Genomic DNA, 22272 nt, shown 5'->3' on the forward strand with positions numbered 1-22272 from the left:
ATGAGTTCATGACACCTCACTTGACTCTGTGTTCAAACTCCATAGTTAAAAGCTGTCTAAACCCATTCCCTGCACTCACCCATTACTGTCAATCCCCATGTTAATGATGATGATCTAACATACTTTCAGTTAAAACAGGCCTAACACTCTCTCTGTAATGCTTTACAGATGTTTCACTTTAGAGACTTTGGACAGATTCATCAGATTAGAGGGGATCCTATCCTAGTCCTATTCAAGGCATTCTAGTGTACATTGCGAGCATCAGGCTATCAGAGAACTTTACAGGTATGAGCTGAGTATCTATCCAATTTAGCTCATGCGTCCATCCTCCCTCTGCCTGGCGCCTGCAGTGGCACATGTGTCTTTTTAGAGGTAATAGGTTTCAGGGGAGGAGGATTGTTCATCTCATTAATCTGGTGTCTCACACACAATCAAATCCCTGATGCTCATTTGTCATGCTCCGCTGGTCATGCCCTACAGGAAATGAATGTGGGAAAGAACATTAAATGACCCCCTTGTGTGGATAATCTTGTTTTATGCTTCTGACGACTTTGGAAGGAAGATACGTTTTTGTTGTTATTTTGATGAAGGGCAAAATACCAAGGAATTAAATCATTATTATTGCATGATGAAACAGACATTAATCAAATGAGTATTTCCTTATTTCTCTTGAGTGTAAACAATGCTATCCATACACTAATGATAACAGCCTCCTAGTGTCCCAGGGCAGATTTGATTGAGGAACCCAGATCCTCCCACCCTCTATCAATTCTTTATTGCTTTTCTTGTCTCTGTTTACACTATGGCTGCTGTGTCAGGATCACTGCTGTGTCATCTTGATTACTTTAGGCTTTGCTGTCCTACTTTGACTGTTTATGGTAGCACCATTCTTCTCCTTTCTTTTAAAAAGGTTTACCGAAACAACCACATATAATAGCTTGAGTTAAGACGCGCTGAATGAGTTCCTCTGGCAGTGACAGTCCCAGTCTGATCCTGTTTCTTCTATCTTCCCTCAGGCTGGACAGCAGTCTACTGGAGGTCCTACAGATGGACTTTCAGGTGGAGGAGCAGAGCAGCCAATCAGACAGCCAGGTCATCACATGGCGCCTGGAGTTTCCCGCAGACACCAGGGATGGGGGGAAGGAGGGTTCCATGGAGATCTACACCACCCAGAGAGACTTTGTGGGCCTGGCCACACTCGTCATGGTGAGCACCGACTGACAACTCATCTCTAGCATCTACAGTCAGGCCAAAAAATGATTGGCACCATTGATAAAGATTTGCAAAAAAGACTGTATAAAATAAATTATTCAAATAGTAAGGTATAATGTGTGCAAAACAATTGAAGAAATTACATTATTTAATACTAATACAATTGCTCAGAGAAATATATTTTGTTTAACAAGTAACACAAATCTAAAAAAAGATAGGGTTCCGAATTATTGGCACCCCTGTTCTCAATACGCTATTGAGACTTTTTTCTAAAAGGTTTTATGAGATTGGAGAACACGTTGGGAGGGATATTAAACCATTCCTTCATACATCTTCCCAGATCCTTTATATCCTTCATCTGTGCTTATGGACTGCCCTTTCCAAGGCTTTCAAAGTCCGGAGACTGAAAAGGACATTGCAAAACATTTTGCTTTGACCATCTCAGTCTCTGGACTTAAACCCCATTGAAAACCTGTGGTTTCATTTGAAGAGGGTAGTCCGTAAGTGCAGACGATATATATGTATGATTCTGTATGAAGGAATGGTCTAAGATCCCTCCCAATTAGCCTGGGCAGACTCGAGTGGGCTTCATGGATCTCAACTATCGTCTGGGCTTGATGTGGCCAGCCAATAATACACTTGTTAGCCCCGGCGACCAGTTTGTACTTAAAATAATCTCCATTCAGCAAAGGCTTTAATATCCTCCTTAACATTATTTAATTTAAATAAAAAATGAATTTCACCTTTATTTAACCAGGTAGGCTAGTTGAGGACAAGTTCTCATTTGCAACTGCGACCTGGCCAAGATAAAGCATAGCAGTGTGAACAGACAACAACACAGAGTTACACATGGAGTAAACAATAAACAAGTCAATAACATCGTAGAAAAAAATTATCTATATACATTGTGTGCAAAAGGCATGAGGAGGTAGGCAATAAATAGGCCATAGGAGCGAATAATTACAATTTAGCAGATTAACACTGGATTGATAAATGATCAGATGAACATGTACAGGTAGAGATACTGGTGTGCAAAAGAGCAGAAAAGTAAATAAAATAAAAACAGTATGGGGATGAGGTAGGTAAATTGGGTGGGCTATATACCGATGGACTATGTACAGCTGCAGCGAGAAGACAGAAGACAGAAAAGAAGATAAGACAAGGCGAGAAGACCATTTTCCACCACCATGCTAGAGTGGCTAAATGCTAATCCTTGATGTATTTAGCGTTTAGCCACTGGTGGTAGAAAATGGTGTTTCATAAAAAAGTACGGATTTTTTCCACTTTCTCACCATGAAATAAGGTTAAGGAGGAACTCGAAGCCTTAGCGTACAATAAAGCTCAGTATTTGTATAATTTTATACAGTTTTTTTTCTTCTCATCTTTATCAAGCGTGCCAATGATTTTATACCTGATTTGAATATGCATGTATTATTTTCACCTGTGAAATGTACTATTGTAAATGATGTTTGCCTTGAACGAGGCCTCCAACAACAATTGTATCTATGAGATCTATTGTTGGTAACGGGACCTAATTCACTGTGCACTCATGACATTGATGCCTCTGTGTCATAATGATGTACAAGGAGGTTGCCAGTCTCTGACCGATGCTTCACTATTGTTGTTTTTTGTGTGTGTTTTCTTTCTCTTAATATAGGATCTCTGCAATTAATACATCATATAATCTCTATACCGTAACTAAATAAGAAATGTTATGAGCAGTTGTCATTACAATACTCTATCTGCTCTTAGCCCTTTGTGCTACTGCAATCAAGAGGCCCTGCTGACCTCTTAAACCACTATTGTTTGTTGTCATGGGAGATTTAGCATTTCTGTGTAGTAATACTTTTTTCAAAACCATATCTTCCAAAAAAAAAATCTTATTTTGTGATACATCTTTTGGCCATTTTGTTCATAAATGTATTTAATGGCTTCATGTAAATTAATGTTTGTGAACAGGAAAAACGTTGATTGTCTTTCAATAAATATTGTCCTATCATACAATAAACAGTATCTGAAAATATAATACAGATAAAAGGCACTGAAATATGAAGGCACTGGTACTGTGATTTTTTTTCAGGACTTTGACTTCCTTCATCTCAATCACGGATTAGATGGTGACCTCAGGCTGAGAGCCAAACATGAGGATAATAGATGTTTGGCAAGAGGGCCATTAGGTCTGTACTGATCTAGCACTCAGCACTATGAGCTGCTGAAAATGGTTAAATATTGGTTGGAGCTACAATTATATTGCCAATAAAAGAAGAATTATATATATTTACAGTACCAGTCAAAAGTTTGGACACACCTACTCATTCAAGGGATTTTCTTATATTTGTACTATTTTCTACATTGTAGAATAATAGAGAAGACATCACAACTATGAAATAATACATATGGAATCATGTAGTAACCAAAAACGTGTTAAACAAATCAAAATATATTTTATATTTGAGATTCTTAAAAGTAGCAACTCTTTGCCTTGATGACAGCTTTGCACACTCTTGGCATTCTCTCAACCAGCATCATGAGGTAGTCACCTGTGTTATGTCATAGCTTTGATGTCTCGCTATTATTCTACAACGTAGAAAATAGTAATAATAAAGAAAAACCCTTGAATGAGTAGGTATGTCCAAACTTTTGACTGGTACTGTACATATCTACCTAAATTACCTCGTACCCCTGCACATCAACCCGGTACTTGTACCTCATGTATATAGCCAAGATATCATTACTCACTGTGTATTGATTATTGCTTCTATTATTTCTCTATTTTCTTTCTCTCGCATTGTTGGGAAATGCATTTCACTGTTAATCCACACCTGTTGTTACCTAAGCATGTGACTGATAGCATTTCATTTGACCGTTTAATTAATCAAATATGTATTTGTACTAGCGACGGGAATTGAGAACTTCAGGTCATGTTGTTTCCACTCACAATTTCTCCCCTGCTCCCCCTGCCTACAACACGTTTATATCTTAACCATGAGTGGTTACATTAGGTTGATATCTTATTAAACCTATTTCCAGACTGATGATGTCTTCCCTTTAGGACACAGAGATCCTGAACACGGCGGTGCTGACTGGGAAGAAGGTGGTGTTGCCTGTCAGGACTGTGGCTGTGGAGGAGGACGGGTCAGTCACTGACGTCTCAGACTTCACCAACTGCAGCTCCACTGATGAGGACATCCTGAAGGTACTGCCGGTTGATGCCACATTGTCCCCTGGTATTGATCCTTGGGTAAAGGGTGTATGTGTGCTAAAACCATGGCTTAGGGATGGACGTACTTAGAACTTTAACACAGAAATAAGGTGAGTGTGTTTCTCTAAGGTGTTGGTATGAAGCTGTCAGACTCGGTTGCTAAACACAGAGTAACACCGAGATTATGGGGCTACTCTAACATTCACCTTCACTTCTTTTACTGAAAGCTTCCTTACTTTACACAGGTGTCACTGCCAGGATACTTTGCAGATCTGTGGTGTGAATAAACATGTCCAACAACCAAGGAGAAGATTTCTAGTCATGTGGTTACCAGCCTGTTTTGACTGTGGTTAGAGTGCCGGTAGAGTGTGTGTCTTGTCTAGCTGCCCCAAGACTATGAGACAGGAGGAGGGCCATTTAGTGTGGGTGTAAGAGGGGGGGAGTGACTGCTAAAGGCAAAGAAGTTGTACCAAAGTCACCCCTGCACATGCTCTCTTCCACATCACGAAACAAACAGTGAGTGACGCTCCAGTGACGTCCTCCATCATGCCCATCAGCTGCTGAACTGAACTGAACACAACAGGACATGACAGGGAAACAAAGGAAGAACAAACACTTCACAGTGCGTGTTGTTGTTGTTGCACAATATCCCTTTATTACAGCCATTAATCTACATTCGGTCAATGTAAGTGTAATTATGCACCTTGCTCTGTGTACAAACATAAGTTTAACATAAACAACGGCTTATCCACCCATTTGTCTGTTGTTTTGTATTTGAAGAAATCCATTAGTACATGACCACAGGAAATAAGTGGTCTGTTTTGTAAAGTAATGGAATAGATATGAGATCATTGGGATTATGATAGTGACAACAAAATGTAAATCACTATTCATGCATTTAAAAGATGAATGACCCTTTATAGTTGGCCCAAGCTTAGACTTAAAGCTTATAGTGTTTGTTTGCTGATCAGATGCATAAGTAAGCTTGAGTAGCAAAAATTCTCCCTAAGCTTCTTAGTTTAGCAGCTCCACTCAGATATCTTTGCTCTTATGACGCATGTGAAAAGAGTATGAAATCTGCCGATGATAAATGGCAAGGCTTTATTCCATTTTATTTTCTCTGGTCTGAAATGCTAAAACAAAGTCAAATCTGCCATGATGAAAAGGCTTTTCAGAGGTATAGAAACATTTGCTTTGTCAGTTGTGAGTAATGGACACTTGGGTACTTGTGTGAAATGCCTTGAGATTAAGATGAATCTGGCACGTCAAATATTAAAAAACAGTTATCTTTAAAATGGGTATTAAAAAAAGTATATTCTCTGTCAATTTGTGGCTTCTTGTGTAATGAATACAGTATACTCACTGCAACCTTAGAATTTTGGGGGTGGAGATCACTTATCCATGCAGTTGGTATTTACTCTGTCAGCACAGTTACTGATAAATGTTTGTGAGTCAAGAGAAAGATGCAAATGAAATGAATCTTGTTGACCTGAAAGAGATTTTCTCACTCTGCCTTGATACTGCATGAAGTGATGAAAGACAAATGGCATAGATCAAATGAAACGCACATTTCAGACATGGTTTCATGGTAGAACGCTGAGTGATATTATGTGCTCCATGCTGAGATTATGTCTTTGGAGACTTGCAAGAGACTTGGATCAGAACTTCAAAACACCTTTTGAAGTCAATATCTTTGGAAAATGATTTGGTTATGTTGCCATGTAAACATGGAAGAGCTTGAGGCTGTCAGTGAGATTTAACTAATATGGAGTAGCTTGGAGATGGGAGGAAGAGAGCTCTTACCTAAGAAAGTAACAGGGCTCTTAGATTAGGGATGATTGTCTGACCTTGTCTACTGTCTCTGGATGAAAACTATTTATTACAACTCTTCATGACCTCATTGGGAAAAGATCAGTGCATACTGGCACGGGCAATTAAGTGATAATGCCTGGAAAGACGGTGTCTGGAGGATATATCAGCACGGGTGTTGTTTGGCCCAAAACAAAGTTACCAACATATTCAAATAATGATTGACATTTTCATACAAAATGTTATTTTGCTGAATTTATTTCATCCTTCCACGAGATATAGTCCCGACACAAATCTAAGAATGCTACCCAAGCTGGCTGGTCGTTCATTCTATCGGTTCGGTTGCCAGAAACGTGACCAGTCATTCAGTCTTTTTGTTCTGTATCTATGGACGCAAACCAGTCGTTCAGTCTTTTTGTTCTGTATCTATGGACAAAAACCAGTTGTTCAGTCTTTTTGTTCTGTATCTATGGACGCAAACCAGTCGTTCAGTCTTTTTGTTCTGTATCTATGGACGTGACACAGTCATTCAGTCTTTTTGTTCTGTATCTATGGACACAAACCAGTCGTTCAGTCTTTTTGTTCTGTATCTATGGACGCAAACCAGTCGTTCAGTCTTTTTGTTCTGTATCTATGGACGCAAACCAGTCGTTCAGTCTTTTTGTTCTGTATCTATGGACACAAACCAGTCGTTCAGTCTTTTTGTTCTGTATCTATGGACACAAAACAGTCGTTCAGTCTTTTTGTTCTGTATCTATGGACACAAACCAGTCGTTCAGTCTTTTTGTTCTGTATCTATGGACGTGACCCAGTCATTCAGTCTTTTTGTTCTGTATCTATGGACACAAACCAGTCGTTCAGTCTTTTTGTTCTGTATCTATGGACACAAACCAGTCGTTCAGTCTCTTTGTTTTGTATCTATGGACGTGACCCAGTCATTCGTTCTAAATGTTCGATTGCCATACTGGCTGGCAACGTTCCTATCCCTTGCTTGCTAGCTAGCCAACAATGGCTAACTTACGGTCAAGTCAAACAGTGCAGCCAGAATAACAACAGTAGCTGCCTTTGCATTTGTTTAAGCTGTTTTCTAGTGGCATTTATTTGGATACATCCATAACAATCAGCTAATGAGGCACGATTTTGCCTGGCATAGAAAATGTGCTCTCTCCTCAGGACACTGTTGTTCTGAAGAGCTAGCCAACAACACATAATCACTTCAAATTGAAGATGGAAAGACTGCAAACTAGCTGCACTTTGTTTCGTTTGACCCTTTTTCAATTGACATTTCTTTGTATATATCCTCAAAAATTATGGCAATTGATTCATGATTTCGACTGGCCGAGAAACGCTGTCTGTCTCGTCCCAACACGTTCATTACTATGGGACAGCTGGATATCGAATTTGAATATTGAAACAATGTTGCTAATGTCAGAGAGACAAACAGCGAGGTTTATGCAAATCTCCACTGTTGAAAACTAAATGCTAGTCTTAAAGAAATGTGAGATTATGTCTAGATGCTTTTTATAGTGGAGATCAAGTTGATAAATTGCTTGGCTGGGCTGATGAGACAGTGGATTGCTCCGTCAGATGGAACAGAGTAAATAGACATTTTAACATCATAGATTTAGCCGGTGTTAACTTGTGTAATAGACACCTGCTGGATTATGGTTTTAACCAATCAGCATTCAGGATTAGAACCACCCGTTGTACAATTGTTCATACATTTGCTTGGATGAGAAACTGCAGCAACACACTTTTACTCCCCTTCCAACTCAATTTGCCATGTGGAACATTCGATAGTCTTTTAACAAAAACATAGTTTTAGTTAGTGTGCAAGGTAATTGTTGTCAGCTACTTGCTGACTATGATATCACAGGATCCCCCACAACAAACAGGACATTACTCTGACGATGCATCTTCTAACTGCTGAGTGCATGGAGGTAGAGTAGGAATCTCTTCTATTTGCATTCCTCCCTTGAGTCTGTCAAAGTCACGGCCATTTTTCTTTACCCCCCTGAGCACTTACGGGAGGGAGCCAATGATAACGGAATTTCAATGCTCCATAAATGATCAAATTCCTTCAAGCAAGGAACTTTGATAGAACCTGCAGTATGTTTTCCATGGTTTCAAAAAAACGCATTAAATTTCTCAATGGGCTGACAGAAACTGCTAACCAAGGTATACATAAGAAATTAAAATGTAATGATTGTGTTCTTGGATAAGGTTGTGAAGGATTTCTGTCCAATATAGCACAGTGTGTTATTGGATCATCATACATTTCAATGTTATATCTTATTATGGCCTTCGCCTTGTGTTCAGTGTAGCAGTTTCTTACAGTTGTTTGACTATATCACCATAGTGGGGCATGCACTGCTAAGATACGACAGAACCATTTGTTGAGTTCATTAAAGCTCTGGGAACTATTTGTCCTCGGTTAAGGATAACTTAATGTCTGGTTTCATTATCTCTCCTTTTCATTGGTGTAACTTAGCATCATATAAGATCTCTATCATTTAAAGACCAAGAGAGTCCCACTTTCACACCACTGATTTACAAATAAATGCTATATTTAATGTTTAATAGAACAAATCTGTACATACAGTAGTTTAATTTAGAAGCTGGTCACATGCTTAATCTGAATATATTGTATAACATATTCACCCATAAATAGCATGAATGACAGGGAATGTATGTTTTGGTAAGGCCTGTTCTGATGTTTAATTATTGCTGTTATTTGTGCTCGTCCCCTGTCCAGGTGTCAGACAGGTGTGACTACGTGTTTGTGAATGGGAAGGAGATGAAGGGCAAGGTGAGGATGATGGTGAACTTCACCTACAGCTACCTGAGTGCCCAGCTGGAGATGAACGTGTGGATCCCACGGCTGCCCCTCCAGATCGAGGTGTCTGACACAGAGCTCAGCCAAATCAAGGGATGGAGGGTGCCCATCATGACCAGCAAGAGGTACAGTAGAGCCCACCCACCAGCCACCCCCATTCCTGGCACACAGTGAAGTCTAGTGGCTTAAAAGGAAGCCCTAACTCTAAAATTAGTGTATGTTATTATCACAAATAATATTTCTCAACGAGATCAGGCTTGTGTTTTAATACCATTACATAATGTATTAAAATAACTCAATGTGATCCAATCTACAGAGTGAGAGAATTAAAATGAGAAACAGTGATTAGGGACAGGGCACAGGATATGTGTGTGTGCATGCTTGCGTGTGTGTTTTGTGACAGGTGTGACGTGTGCTGTAGCCTAATTCAGAGTGTTTCTATTAATTCCCTAGGCTCAGCTGGAACAGTGATGAGGAGGAGGATAAGAAGGGTAAAGGCTGCATGTTGCAGTTCCAGCATGCCCTTGTGCGTGTGATCACACACTTCATCGCCGAGCAGTCGGACCCCCGGGAGCCCCAGGTCTACTTTCTGGGCTCAGACTGGCAGGTGGACGTCACCAGGCTTGTGCGCCATTTCCTCAAGGTGGAGGACCCTCGCATCGCCAGACTGCAGGCAGGCAGGGTGCTGTCAGGACAAGACATGGGGACCACCTCCATCCAGGTAACCATTAGGCCTGGTGGGAAGCCTGACTGACTGCATGTTTAAATGGGCCTTTAATTATAGAGGCGACATTGGATATTATCATGACGTGATATTTACATTGTGATATCTGTTTTTTGTGCCCGCGAAGGTGTTCTCCCCCCTCTCAGACTCAATCTTGGCAGAGAAGACCGTGACGGTAGTGAATGACAAAGTGACCATCACAGAGCTGGGGGTGCAACTGGTCACCGGCCTGGCTCTGTCCCTGCAGCTCAGCCCAGGAAGCAACAGGGCCATCCTCGCCACGACAACCATACAGGAATTGCTGCAGAGCCCCAAACAGGTGCTGTTTATGATCTTCTTGAATGACAATCAGATCAGACACAGGTATACTTTAGATTGAGTTTAATGACATTAAATATTGTTTATTTTGTCTCCTCAGAAGGCTGTGGTTAGTTCCTGGGTCCAGTTCAGCGATGGCTCCCTGACCCCTCTGGACATTTATGACCCGGCCTACTACCGCGTGACACTGACCTCTCTGGACCAGGACGTGGTGTCGGTGCAGGGCTCCCCGCCTGCAGTGGTGGCAGAGGGCGAGGGACAGGGTGTGTTGGTCAGGGTGGAGATGGCCATCTGTGAGGCTTGCCAGAAGTCCAAACGGAAGAGCTCGCTGGCCGTGGGCAGTGGCAGCCTCAAGGTCAAGTTCCAGGTCAACAGCCAGCGCTTTTCCAGTAATAGTAGCAGCAACAGTAGCAGCAGTAGTGGAGGTGGGGTTGGCAGTGGCAGTAGTAAGGACAGTAGCAGTGACTATGGGAATGATGGGGAGGAGGTGGACAGTGAGAAGAAGCAACAGCAGCCACAGCAGCCACTGCCCAGCAGCTCAGCCTCAGAGCGGGAGGAGAGCGCCATGCGCAAGGTCACCACAACAGCCAAATCCAGTGAGCCAGACGCCGCTCCGGGGAGCATGTCCAGCGGTGGGAGCAGCCACGGCGGAATGGGGAGGGCGAGTGAATCAGGAAGTTTCTTAAATGCTGCAACCATCAACAGTCCTGCCAGCCCCATCAATGACAGTGATGTTAGCAGCCCTAGTGACTATGGCACAGCTGAGGGGACAGACAATGGGCTAATTGGAGGTATAGGTAGTGTTGCAGTCAGTAGCACTGTGAAGACACTTGGTAACCTGATCAACTACAATAACTTCCCCTCTCAGGTGGAGGTGCCTGACCAGGAGAGAGTCGAGGTGGACATGGGCAATGAGGACATGCTGTCTAACCGGCCTCTCTCAGACTTGGAGATCGGCATGTACGCTCTGCTGGGGGTCTTCTGCCTGGCCATCCTGGTCTTCTTGGTGAACTGCATCTCTTATGTAGTAAAGTTCAGGCACAAACATCCCTCCTCTCATGGCCAGGAGCCCACAGGGCACAGGCACGACTGGGTGTGGCTGGGCACTGATGCAGAGCTGGTGATGAATGTGCCTGGCACTCCCCTCCAGCAAGACGACCACAGCACCACAACAGTCATAGACATTGGGCCTGATAAGACTGCCTCTCTGCCCAGGCAGCCCAGCTGCCTAGCCTCCTCTAGACCCTCCTCTCCTTTGGTCTGTGGGGGCTCCCTCGGGGCCAAGCCCATGAACCGCACTGAGTCCCTCCACTCCCCCACAAGCAAGAGGAAGAGGGTCCAGTTCACCACCTTTGCCTCTCTGGACCGTGAGCACTCCCCACACCTCCCCAGAGAGAACGGCCATGGCATCCACTGGGTGGGGAAGGAGGAGAACTATGTTGAACCCCAAGTGCCCATCACAGAACCTGTGGACCATTTATAATACATAAAGGGACTGTTTCACCCCAACTGTGGGTGTGTATGTGGCTTTGATTGCCTCAATGCCTTTATTTTTGGATAAAAGCAGACACAACATAAGGAGCATCACCGCAAGTGGTTATACTTATTCATTATTTGTGGTTAGTTTTAAATATCTGTCTTACATGTAAATATCTTAAATGCTTTGTGAGAGACATTTTTTGTATTAGATATTAGAGAAAACACTGTGAATACGTGTGAGGATGCTTCTCATCAACCGACTAATGGCACTTTGTGTGGTGGACAGGATAAAACGTTTGACTCAGGCCAGTTGAAATATTGTTTTTTTTTAAACAAAAAAACAGAGGGTCTTGTTGCATGTGAAAAATGTAATTATCTTACCTTTTACACTCACATGGTGGTACCCCCTAAAGCAGGGATCTTCAACTAGATTCAGCCACCGGCCAATTATTTTCTTTGTAGAATGCAAATCGACTTCAAGAAGCCGAAACGGACATTACATTTGTACACAATCACATAAACTACATGACCACTCGTTGAACATCTCATTCTAAAATCATGGGAATTAATATGGAGTTGGTCCCCTTTTGCTGCTATAACAACCTCCACTCTTCTGGGAAGGCTTTCCACTTGATGTTGGAACATTGCTGTGGGGACATGCTTCCATTCAGCCACAACAACATTAGTGAGGTCAGGCACTGATGTTGGGCAATTACGCATGGCTCGCAGTCGGTGTTCCAATTCATTATCATGCCCAAACAGGAAAGGGCCTTCCCCAAACTGTTGCCACAAAGTAGGAAGAAGCACAGAATCGTCTATAATGTCATTGTATGCTGTAGTGTTAAGATTTACCTTCATTGGGGCCTAGCCCAAATCATGAAAAACAGCCTCAGATCACCTCTATCAAACTTTATAGTTGGCACTATGCAATGGGTCCGGTAGCGTTCTCCTGGCAACCGCCAAACCCAGATTCGTCCATCAGACTGCCAGATGGTGAAGCGTGATTCATCACTCCAGAGAACGTGTTTTCACTGCTCCAGAGTCCAATGGCGGCGAGCTTTACACCACTCCAGCTTGGCATTGTACATGGTGATCTTAGGCTTGTGTGCAGCTGCTCGGTCATGGAAACCCATTTCATGAAGATCCCAACAGTTTGTGTGCTGACGTTGCTTCCGGAGGCAGTTTGGAACTTGGTAGGGAGTGTTTCAACTGAGGACAGACCATTTTTATTCGCTTCAGCAATCGGCGGGCCCATTCTGTTAGCTTGTGTGGCCTACCACTTCGCAGCAGAGTCGTTCCTGCTCCTAGACGTTTCCACTTCACAATAACTGCACTTACCGTTGACCGCGTCAGCTCTAGCAGGGCAGAAAAAAGACGAACTGACTTGTTGGAAAGGTGGCATCCTATGACGGTGCCACTTTGAAATTCACTGAGCTCTTTAGTAAGGCCATTTTACTGCCAATGTTAATCTATGGAGATTGCATGGCTTTGTGCTCGATTTTATGCACTTGTCAGCAATGGGTGTGGCTGAAATAGCCAAACCACTCATTTTAAGGGGTGTCCACATACCTTTGTGTATATATATAGTGTCAATCTATAATGCGTGGGAGTACTTTGGAAATAAAAATCACCTGCGGGCCGCCAGTAAACAAACATCGCTGTCTGATGAAAACCTCATAACTCAATTTGACATGTATTGAAAGCAGTACTCCCTTCAATGTATTCTGAAAATACTCTAGGAACAATAAAATGTATTCAAAACAGCCTCTATCATTTCATAACTGTATGTTTGTTAATGGGACAATATTACTTTTTTCAATTTCCTGAAACATTTCTGTTGGATATGAGAGAGATTCATCCGACAGCGAAGCAACCCAACAAGGAATTTTTGTATATGCACTGTTTGTCTTTATATTGTGTACATTTGTTTGATTTGATTTTTGATAATGTCGGATGTGATTTTTCATTAAACATACAGTACCAGGACTCATTCAAGGGTTTTTCTCATTTATTTATTTACTATTTTCTACATTGTAGAATAGTGAAGACATCAAAACTATGAAATAACACATGGAGTCATGCAGTAACCGAAAAGGGTTAAACAAATAAATATATTTGAGATTCTTCAAAGAAGCCACACTTCGCCTTGATGACAGCTTTGCACACTCTGCATTCTCTCAACCAGCTTCATAAGGAATGCTTTTCCAACAGTTGAAGGAGTCTCCACATATGCTGAGAACTTGTTGGCGACTTTCCCTTTACTGCGTCTCACAAAGACACAGCGGTTGGAACCAAGAATCTAAAATTGACAGATTTCCATCGGTCTAATGTCCATTGCTCGTGTTCCTTGGCCCAAGCAAGTATCTTCTTCTTATTGGTGTCCTTTAGTAGTGGTTTCTTTGCATAAATTCGACCATGAAGGCCTGCCTTCAGTTGATGTTGAGATGTGTCTGTTACTTGAACTCTGCGGAGCATTTATTTGGGCTGCAATCGGAGGTGCAGTTAACTCTAATGAACTTACCTTCTGCAGCAGAAGTAACTCTGGGTCTTCCTTTCCTGTGGCGGTCCTCTTGAGATTCAGTTTCATCATAGCGCTTGATGGTTTTTGCAACTGCATTTGAAGAAACTTTCAAAGTTCTTGAAATGTTTTGTAGTGACTGACCTTCATGTCTTAAAGTAATGATGGACTCTCGTGTCCGTTTGCTTATTTGAGCTGTTCTTACAATAATATAGACTTGGTCTTTTACCAAATAGGGCTATCTTCTGTTTACCACCCCTATCTTGTCACAATACAACTGACTGGCTCAAATTAATTAAGAAGGAAAGAAATTCCACAAAATAATTTAAATGCATCCCAGGTGGCTACCTCATGAAGCTGGTTGAGAGAATGCCAAGAGTGGAAAGCTGTCATCAAGGGAAAGGGTGTGTCATGACGTTGCCCTCTTTGGGTACAGCAAGCCCCACCCCCCTCTCCCTGTCTCCTACACCCAGGCTGCTGTGGTCAGAGAGAGGTCATAAATTCCTGGAGGAGATTATCTCCTCATGGCCACAGTATAGAGAGAGAGTAAAGTTGTCATAGAAGAGAACAAAGGAATTTCTTCCACCTCACAGAACTTGAGGTCCTAACAACATTTATGTTCTGGAGAAGGTATAAAAGATCGGTGAAGAATCCAGCTACAAACTGGTCCGTTTGGTAAAATTTTGTGAAACTCATGGGAGACAATATGGCCACATTACCATAACGCTGTTTATATAGCCTCAGATATGAGGTTTACATCTAATTGTAGTATAAGGAATGAGTGAAGATGATACTGTTTGTAAAATTGTGTAATGTGATTTTGGACTGTTTAATGAAGGAAACTCCAATTCCCTTTGAGTTTAACTAAATCAGAGGACCACCCATGGGCACAGTTAGGACATCGCATCATAAGACAGCCTTTTTCTGCTCTCCCAAATAAAACCCCCACTTTGAGAATTTCTCAACAGACCATGTTGCTCTCAATTACGAGAGGACAAAGGTTGCAAACCAGCTTACCTCGATAACGAGAGGGCCAAGGTTTGAGACCAGACTGCTGATTCTTTTAACCATCCCACGTGGTCATCGCGGTCAACGATACCGACAGAATAAGAACAAGTCTTTGATATTAATTACTAATCTACAGCTAGGAATTCGGTATCATTGACCGCGAAGACTGACAACCGCCGAAACGACATGAATGAATGTCACTCTGAAGGATCTATTCTAACCACGACAGAGAGAAACAAACTTTTCAACAGAGATCCCGACGACACACAGAGCGTAAATATATATATTGATTGCAATTGTTTCCGAATGAGTGAGCATTCATGTGCAAAGGATTAGCATTTCAATTGTTATAATTAGCAACTCTGTAGTGACTTCTCAGCTGACCCCCACTCCCCTTTTGTCTAACAAGCCGCCATGCCGGTTTAGCCCACTAGGGCACATTCCCCTATCATTTCTTGTAACCATATTTACTTTGTTTGTTTGTGTGTGCACTTCTGTGATTAGTTAATTAGTAAATCAATTATTTAAGACAATTGATGTATGGATGACTCATAGTGAAGACTGGATTCGTGCAGATAACCAACAATTTGATGACGTTTGGAATGAGACTAATGTGCGGTAAAGAATAATTCATTAATCAGAAGACTATTAATCAGATATGAAAATATCTGACATGTTATATTAGGAAAATTTGGAAAATTTAGGAAAATTTGTAATCTGAATATTTTCCTTGGTGCCACGACTTCCTAGTTAATTAGAGTTACGTGATAATTACAGAGTCATTTTATAAAGATTCATCTTCAGTTTAATGATGCCAAAGACAATATAAAATATATTTTGATTTGTTCAACACTTTTTTTGGTTAGTACATGATTCCATATGTGTTATTTCATAGTTTTGATGACCTCACTATTATTCTACAATGTAGAAAATAGTAAAAATAAAGAAAAACCCTTGAATAAGTAGGGGTGTCCAAACTTTTGACTGGTACTGTCATCTGAATGATGTTTGTATTCAATAGTTCCACTGTTGCATATGCAGTTCTATGGTACTGATTATGTGAAATGTTTGATTCTAGACTAGACATTTTGACTAATCTGTTATAGAGCTCTGCTACACAACCGGAGATGACAGGCCCCAAACTTATACATCAGGTGAGGGATGGGTAGGGCCTATTTTTTTAATCAATAACTGTAAGGGCAGGGCTCTGTTATTGCTAACTTGATTTACATTTTAAAGCTGAGCCATTTGCCCGTGTTCTGCTGCGCAGTACAGTCATATCTGACTAAGATCATAACATGGTGTCAGAAGTGTTCCTTAAGTTTTGTTTGAGTTTATAGTTATATAGTTAGCTAACTGCTCTCATGTCTTTTCATTGAGCCGAGTAGCCCAAGTGGAGCCATTGCTATGGATACTCAGGCTCAGAGCGCCATGAGCAGAGCGCATGCAGAGCTCTTTTTTCAGAGCTGATCTATTTGGTCAAAACAACAAAAAAAGGTCAGAATTGGGGTACCTAGGGGGCCTCCCGGGTGGCGCAGTGGCTAAGGGCGCTGTACTGCAGCGCCAACTGTGCCACCAGAGACTCTGGATTCGCACCCCGGCTCTGTCGTAACCGGCCCTGACCGATAGGTCCGTGGGGCGACGCACAATTGGCCTAGCGTCGTCCGGGTTGTTGAGGGTTTGGCCGGTAGGGATATCCTTGTCTCATTGCACACCAGCGACTCCTGTGGCGGGCCGGGCACAGTGTGCACCAACCAAGGTTGCCAGGTGCACTGTTGGCTTCCGGGTTGGATGCGTGCTGTGTTAAGAAGCATTGCGGCTTGGTTGGGTTGTGTATCGGAGGATGCGATTCTCCGGTACTGTTGTATACTTTCTGTTTGATGATTCATTTTGAAGGAAACCTTAACAGAAGCCAAACACCATTTAACCATATTTTATTGAAAATTATACGTAAGTAAACAGCATTGATCAACTTTCATTACAAAAATGTAATTAATCAATTTCAAAAAGGTTTTCTGTAGGCTGTTTGGAAATAATAAATAATAAGTAGAGTAAACATGACGGAGTCACAGCACTTCTTTTATTGGACACCAATTCACCATTCATTCAATAAGACTACATATGTGCTTTAAATTAAAGGAACCTCCACCTCTAGCACTTAAAAGTAAATTTCGCTAATCAAGTTCAATTGTGCTGCATAGATTGGTCCGCATAGAATTAAAGGTAGACTCAGCGATATGACATACACGCCGAAAGTAAACAGCATAGTGGGTCAATTTCCTCAACAACTAAGAGCGTTGAAGCGCAAGGCTCAACTTCTCCGCTGTTTTGGAGCCCTGGCTACCAAGGTGCAACAGCGTGAAGCGCACCCATGCAGATACTGTGTCGCACTGGGCACAGACGTCAATTCAACATCTATTCCACGTTTGTATAACGTAATTTAATTTAAAGTACGTGGAAACAACGTTGAATCAACCAGTGTGTGCCCAGTGGGGTGTGACTGTGTGAGAGCGAGGTCTTGCATAGCTCATTTCAATATCTGCGGTGTTTTCGTGGCAACATCATTTCGCTGAGTCTGCCTTTAAAGCTTGAGAGCAAGAAAAGACTTGTAAAAAATTCAGAAATTATACCTGATCATTAAAGCTATTTATCCCTTTATGGATGCAAGCACCTCTTTAGGCCTTTCCCACTGGGCACAAACTGGTTGCATCAATGTTGTTTCAAGGTAATGTGTATTGTGACATGGAATCTATGTGGAATAGATTTGAAAAAAGTCATATGTAAACAGTTGTTTTGAGGGTGGAATTTCAACCACAGGATTATGTCATCATTGTGACCAATTTTCAACATCCAAAAACCATGTATAAAATATGTTGAATTTGTGTATTTTTGAAACAATGTCAGATCTTCAACATTATATCAACTATCAGAAAAATAACTATAGGCTGGGCAGCACCTCTTACTGGAGAGTTGATCTATCTATAGCTATTCATTTAGTCTCCAATCCATGGTTTTAACCAAGCTCAGCCCTGCTTAGCTTTGATATATCACTGACTACTACCAATATGCTATCGTGAGAATGATTGTTGAGATCGCTTAATAATTAAATATATCCTCTGTTGTTATCAAAGTCTTTCCAAAGGGTAGGTTTAACAGAGTAAATTAAATGCATCAATGATACTATTTGGGCCAATACGTACAGCAGTCATCAACAGATATTGTTTCAATTCAACTCAGGGTTCAACAAAAAATAGACAAAACATTAAAGGCCTAGAGTTTCAAGCTTTGGTTGATTTCAAATGTAATCTTCAAGTTAATCATTGACATTTTGGATTCACGCCTCCATCTCAACCAAAAATACTAAAAAGTTTGAATGTTTTCCTTTTTTCAATTTTAAAGTAGCACTTATTTTGCTGCTTTATTGAGCAAAAATCGACTTACTATGACTGAGAAATATGGTTGTCCCACCTAGCTATCTTACGATGAATGCACAAACTAAGTCACTCTGGATAAGAGCATCTGCTAAATGACTGAAATGTAAAGGACTAAATCAAATCAAACTTTGTTTAAAGTGCATTTCAAGTTTGATTAGATTTAATAGCATTCTTTAAACATAGATTTTTTGTTGATGTCTAGACGTGAAGCCAACATATCAATTATTCATTTGTAGACAAACTGGATGGTCTTTGCTATCCGGGATCTTTGGAACATCCCAACTCCATTGAAGTTGAAATGTAAAATGGTTAAAGAGCGACTGCCTTTAAAAAGCAACAAATCCCTTTAAAAACATGGCATCGATATGAGTCAGAAACAGTTATTCTAGTGTCAAAATCAAATAAAAATAATCAATTGGATCATTTTGGCCATTAAGTCAGTCTCGTCTAAAACAAAGTCTGGAACATCCGCCCGTCCAAACGGTTGGAGGTTGGGTTTTGATTTGACGATGCCCATTTTCCCATTAATACGGGGTGAACAGCTGCGGTGATCGCTCTCTATCCAATAGCATAGACAGTGAGGCAGACCTGCCCAGCGGCTCCGACTTTGTTTGCATGAGACAACACAGTGCCCATTTTATTTTTGATTTTAGACTGCACCAAACACCTTAGTTAAATGTAAAATTGCACGACTAAAACTTCCTCTGCAAAAACATCAAAATGAATGAAAGATTTCTGGAGTTATCTTAGATTAATTCTGGGGATTTTGAGGAAATGTCTCATGAGGGATGAGGATCATTATCCAAACTGGTTAAATCGGTCAGAAAACATACCTCCAAGACTGAAATCTTGTTTTTCTAATAAGCAACAGAAAAACATGTGCCAATCAGCGTGTTCAGTGGCTCTTTAAGGTAAGGGTTAAGGTTAGGGTAAATGTTATGGCTAGGTAACGGTTAAAGTTAGTGGGGCAAAAAAGTATTTAGTCAGCCTCCAATTGTGCAAGTTCTCCCACTTAAAAAGATGAGAGGCCTGTAATTGTCATCATAGGTACACTTCAACTATGACAGACAAAATGAGGGGGGAAAAAAAATTGAGAAAATCACATTGTAGGATTTTTAATGAATTTATTTGCAAATTATGGTGGAAAATAAGTATTTGGTCAATAACAAAAGTTTATCTCAATACTTTGTTATATACCCTTTGTTGGCAATGACAGAGGTCAAAAGTTTTCTGTAAGTCTTCACAAAGTTTTCACACACTGTTGCTGGTATTTTGGCCCATTCCTCCATGCAGATCTCCTCTAGAGCAGTGATGTTTTGTGGCTGTTGCTGGGCAACACGCACTTTCAACTCCCTCCAAAGATTTTCTATGGGGTTGAGATCTGGAGACTGGCTAGGCCACTCCAGGACCTTGAAATGCTTCTTACGAAGCCACTCCTTCGTTGCCCGGGCAGTGTGTTTGGGATCATTGTCATGCTGAAAGACCCAGACACGTTTCATCTTCAATGCCCTTGCTGATGGAAGGAGGTTTTCACTCAAAATCTCACGATTCATGGCCCCATTAATTCTTTACGCGGATCAGTCGTCCTGGTCCCTTTGCAGAAAAACAGCCCCAAAGCATGATGTTTCCACCCCCATGCTTCACAGTAGGTATGGTGTTCTTTGGATGCAACTCAGCATTCTTTGTCCTCCAAACTCAAGTTGAGTTTTTACCAAAAAGTTATATTTTGGTTTCATCTGACCATATGACATTCTCCCAATCTTCTTCTGGATCATCCAAATGCTCTCTAGCAAACTTCAGACGGGCCTGGACATGTACTGGCTTAAACAGGGGGACACGTCTGGCACTGCAGGAATTGAGTCTCTGGCGGCGTAGTGTGTTACTGATGGTAGGCTTTGTTACTTTGGTCGCAGCTCTCTGCAGGTCATTCACTAGGTCCCCCCGTGTGGTTCTGGGATTTTTGCTCACCGTTCTTGTGATCATTTTGACCCCACGGGGTGAGATCTTGCGTGGAGCCCGAGATCGAGGGAGATTATCAGTGGTCTTGTATGTCTTCCATTTCCTAATAATTGCTCCCACAGTTGATTTCTTCAAACCAAGCTTACCTGCAGATTAAGCCTTCCCAGCCTGGTGCAGGTCTACAATTTTGTTTCTGGTGTCCTTTGACAGCTCTTTGGTCTTGGCCATAGTGGAGTTTGGAGTGTGACTGTTTGAGGTTGTGGACAGGTGTCTTTTATACTGATAAGTTCAAACAGGTGCCATTAATACAGGTAACGAGTGGAGGACAGAGGAGCCTCTTAAAGAAGAAGTTACAGGTCTGTGAGAGCCAGAAATCCTGCTTGTTTGTAGGTCACCAAATACTTATTTTCCACCATAATTTGCAAATAAATTCATAAAAAAATCCTACAATGTGATTTTCTGTTTTTTTTTCTCAATTTTGTCTGTCATAGTTGAAGTGTACCTATGATGAAAAGTACAGGCCTCTCTCATCTTTTTAAGTGGGAGAACTTGCACAATTGGTGGCTGACTAAATACTTTTTTGCCCCACTGTATGTCCCAAGGATCCAGGATAGCACTAACCCAAACTGGATATGGATTTGTATCTTCTGCTTGTGTAGTTCCGCCTGTGTCACTAACTTAGGGCTCTATTGAATCTGTATCGATGAATCGAATAGAGCCCTTAGAGTTGTTCCTGAGAGAAAGTAAGGTTGAGACAGAGGACCTGGTTATTCTGTACAGCCTTAGTGTAGCGTGTCCACCAGCCTCTGGTAGGCCTCCCTCTCATGGTCCAGGCTGTGGTGCTCCTCAACATAGCGCTTCCCGTTCGCAACCACACGCTCCCGCAGCTCTCCGTCTACCAGCAGCCTCTGAGATACACGCACAAATTCCTGGAAGAGGTGGGGCAAGGACAATCAATGCTTCAGAAGTTACTGAATGAAGCATACATCTGTACTAGTATTTTACCCCAAAATAACAATTCTACTTGTTAACATTTTTTTAAACATTTAACAAGCCTCTAAGAATCCATTAAAGCAGTGAGTTAATGAGGTGTAACCAACCACAGCAGTGAATGACATGAGGGAGTGTTGCTATTCTGACTTGTAAACACTCATTGAATGTGCTCTGCCTTGCTAATTGATGGAGACATCTGTGACCGGTTTCAAATAGGCAGGTGCAATGGCCCTTTCCAACCTACTCTGATGGCTGCTGCTTCCTATTTGCTTATGAAGGGAGTGGAACACAAACAGTGTCTGTCTGCTGCTATTTAATGGCCCTGCCACACCAGCTGTCAGGATGAGATGGGGAGAAATATATCAAGCAATTACAAAATGAGTAATGACATTCTCCCTGAGCGCCGGTGGAAATGTTTGGAGCCCATAAGGTCCTTCTTGAATTCTGGCAGTTTTTTTAGTGTCCTGGGAGGCTGTGACCAGGGCTGTAATAACACAGAATCACACAGCATCCAAGATCTCCTGGAGCAGAGAGCCTTGTGGGTAAACAGAGCCGCAGCCAACGCCAGAGCATCAGGCCGTTTCACTTCACTCAAGTGATGTGACCATGTTTGGAGTGCCTCTTCATTTGAGATTAAGCCATATGAGAGAGCCATGACGTCCCAGCAAAACCACTAAAAGTCAAGTTATTCTATAATCAATGGACTCCATAAAAAATATACTACAGTCGTTCTGAAAATGCCATACTGTTTATAGTGCTACAGGCATTCAAGTGCTTGAT

At 41.6% G+C, this 22272-nt stretch overlaps 2 protein-coding genes across 3 annotated transcripts in view; one reads left to right on the forward strand and one right to left on the reverse strand.

Annotated features, from left to right (window-relative positions):
- Positions 1-11734, forward strand: part of LOC118357850 (transmembrane protein 132D-like) — a 50048-nt gene extending 38314 nt beyond the window's left edge. Inside the window, exons 4-9 of the mRNA XM_035735165.2 lie at positions 1017-1206; positions 4265-4408; positions 8979-9184; positions 9513-9780; positions 9911-10102; positions 10202-11734. Coding sequence (XP_035591058.1) covers positions 1017-1206; positions 4265-4408; positions 8979-9184; positions 9513-9780; positions 9911-10102; positions 10202-11584 — 2383 coding nt within the window. The 3' untranslated portion in view covers positions 11585-11734. The remainder of the gene's footprint in view (positions 1-1016; positions 1207-4264; positions 4409-8978; positions 9185-9512; positions 9781-9910; positions 10103-10201) is intronic.
- Positions 11735-20652: 8918 nt separating this feature from the next.
- Positions 20653-22272, reverse strand: part of glt1d1 (glycosyltransferase 1 domain containing 1) — a 40579-nt gene continuing 38959 nt past the window's right edge. For both annotated transcript variants that reach the window (XM_052478750.1, XM_052478751.1), the window contains exon 12: positions 20653-21428. In XM_052478750.1, coding sequence (XP_052334710.1) covers positions 21282-21428 — 147 coding nt within the window. In that variant the 3' untranslated portion in view covers positions 20653-21281. The remainder of the gene's footprint in view (positions 21429-22272) is intronic.

This window comes from Oncorhynchus keta, chromosome 25 (genome assembly GCF_023373465.1).
Source record: "Oncorhynchus keta strain PuntledgeMale-10-30-2019 chromosome 25, Oket_V2, whole genome shotgun sequence".
NCBI classification, from domain to species: domain Eukaryota; kingdom Metazoa; phylum Chordata; class Actinopteri; order Salmoniformes; family Salmonidae; genus Oncorhynchus; species Oncorhynchus keta.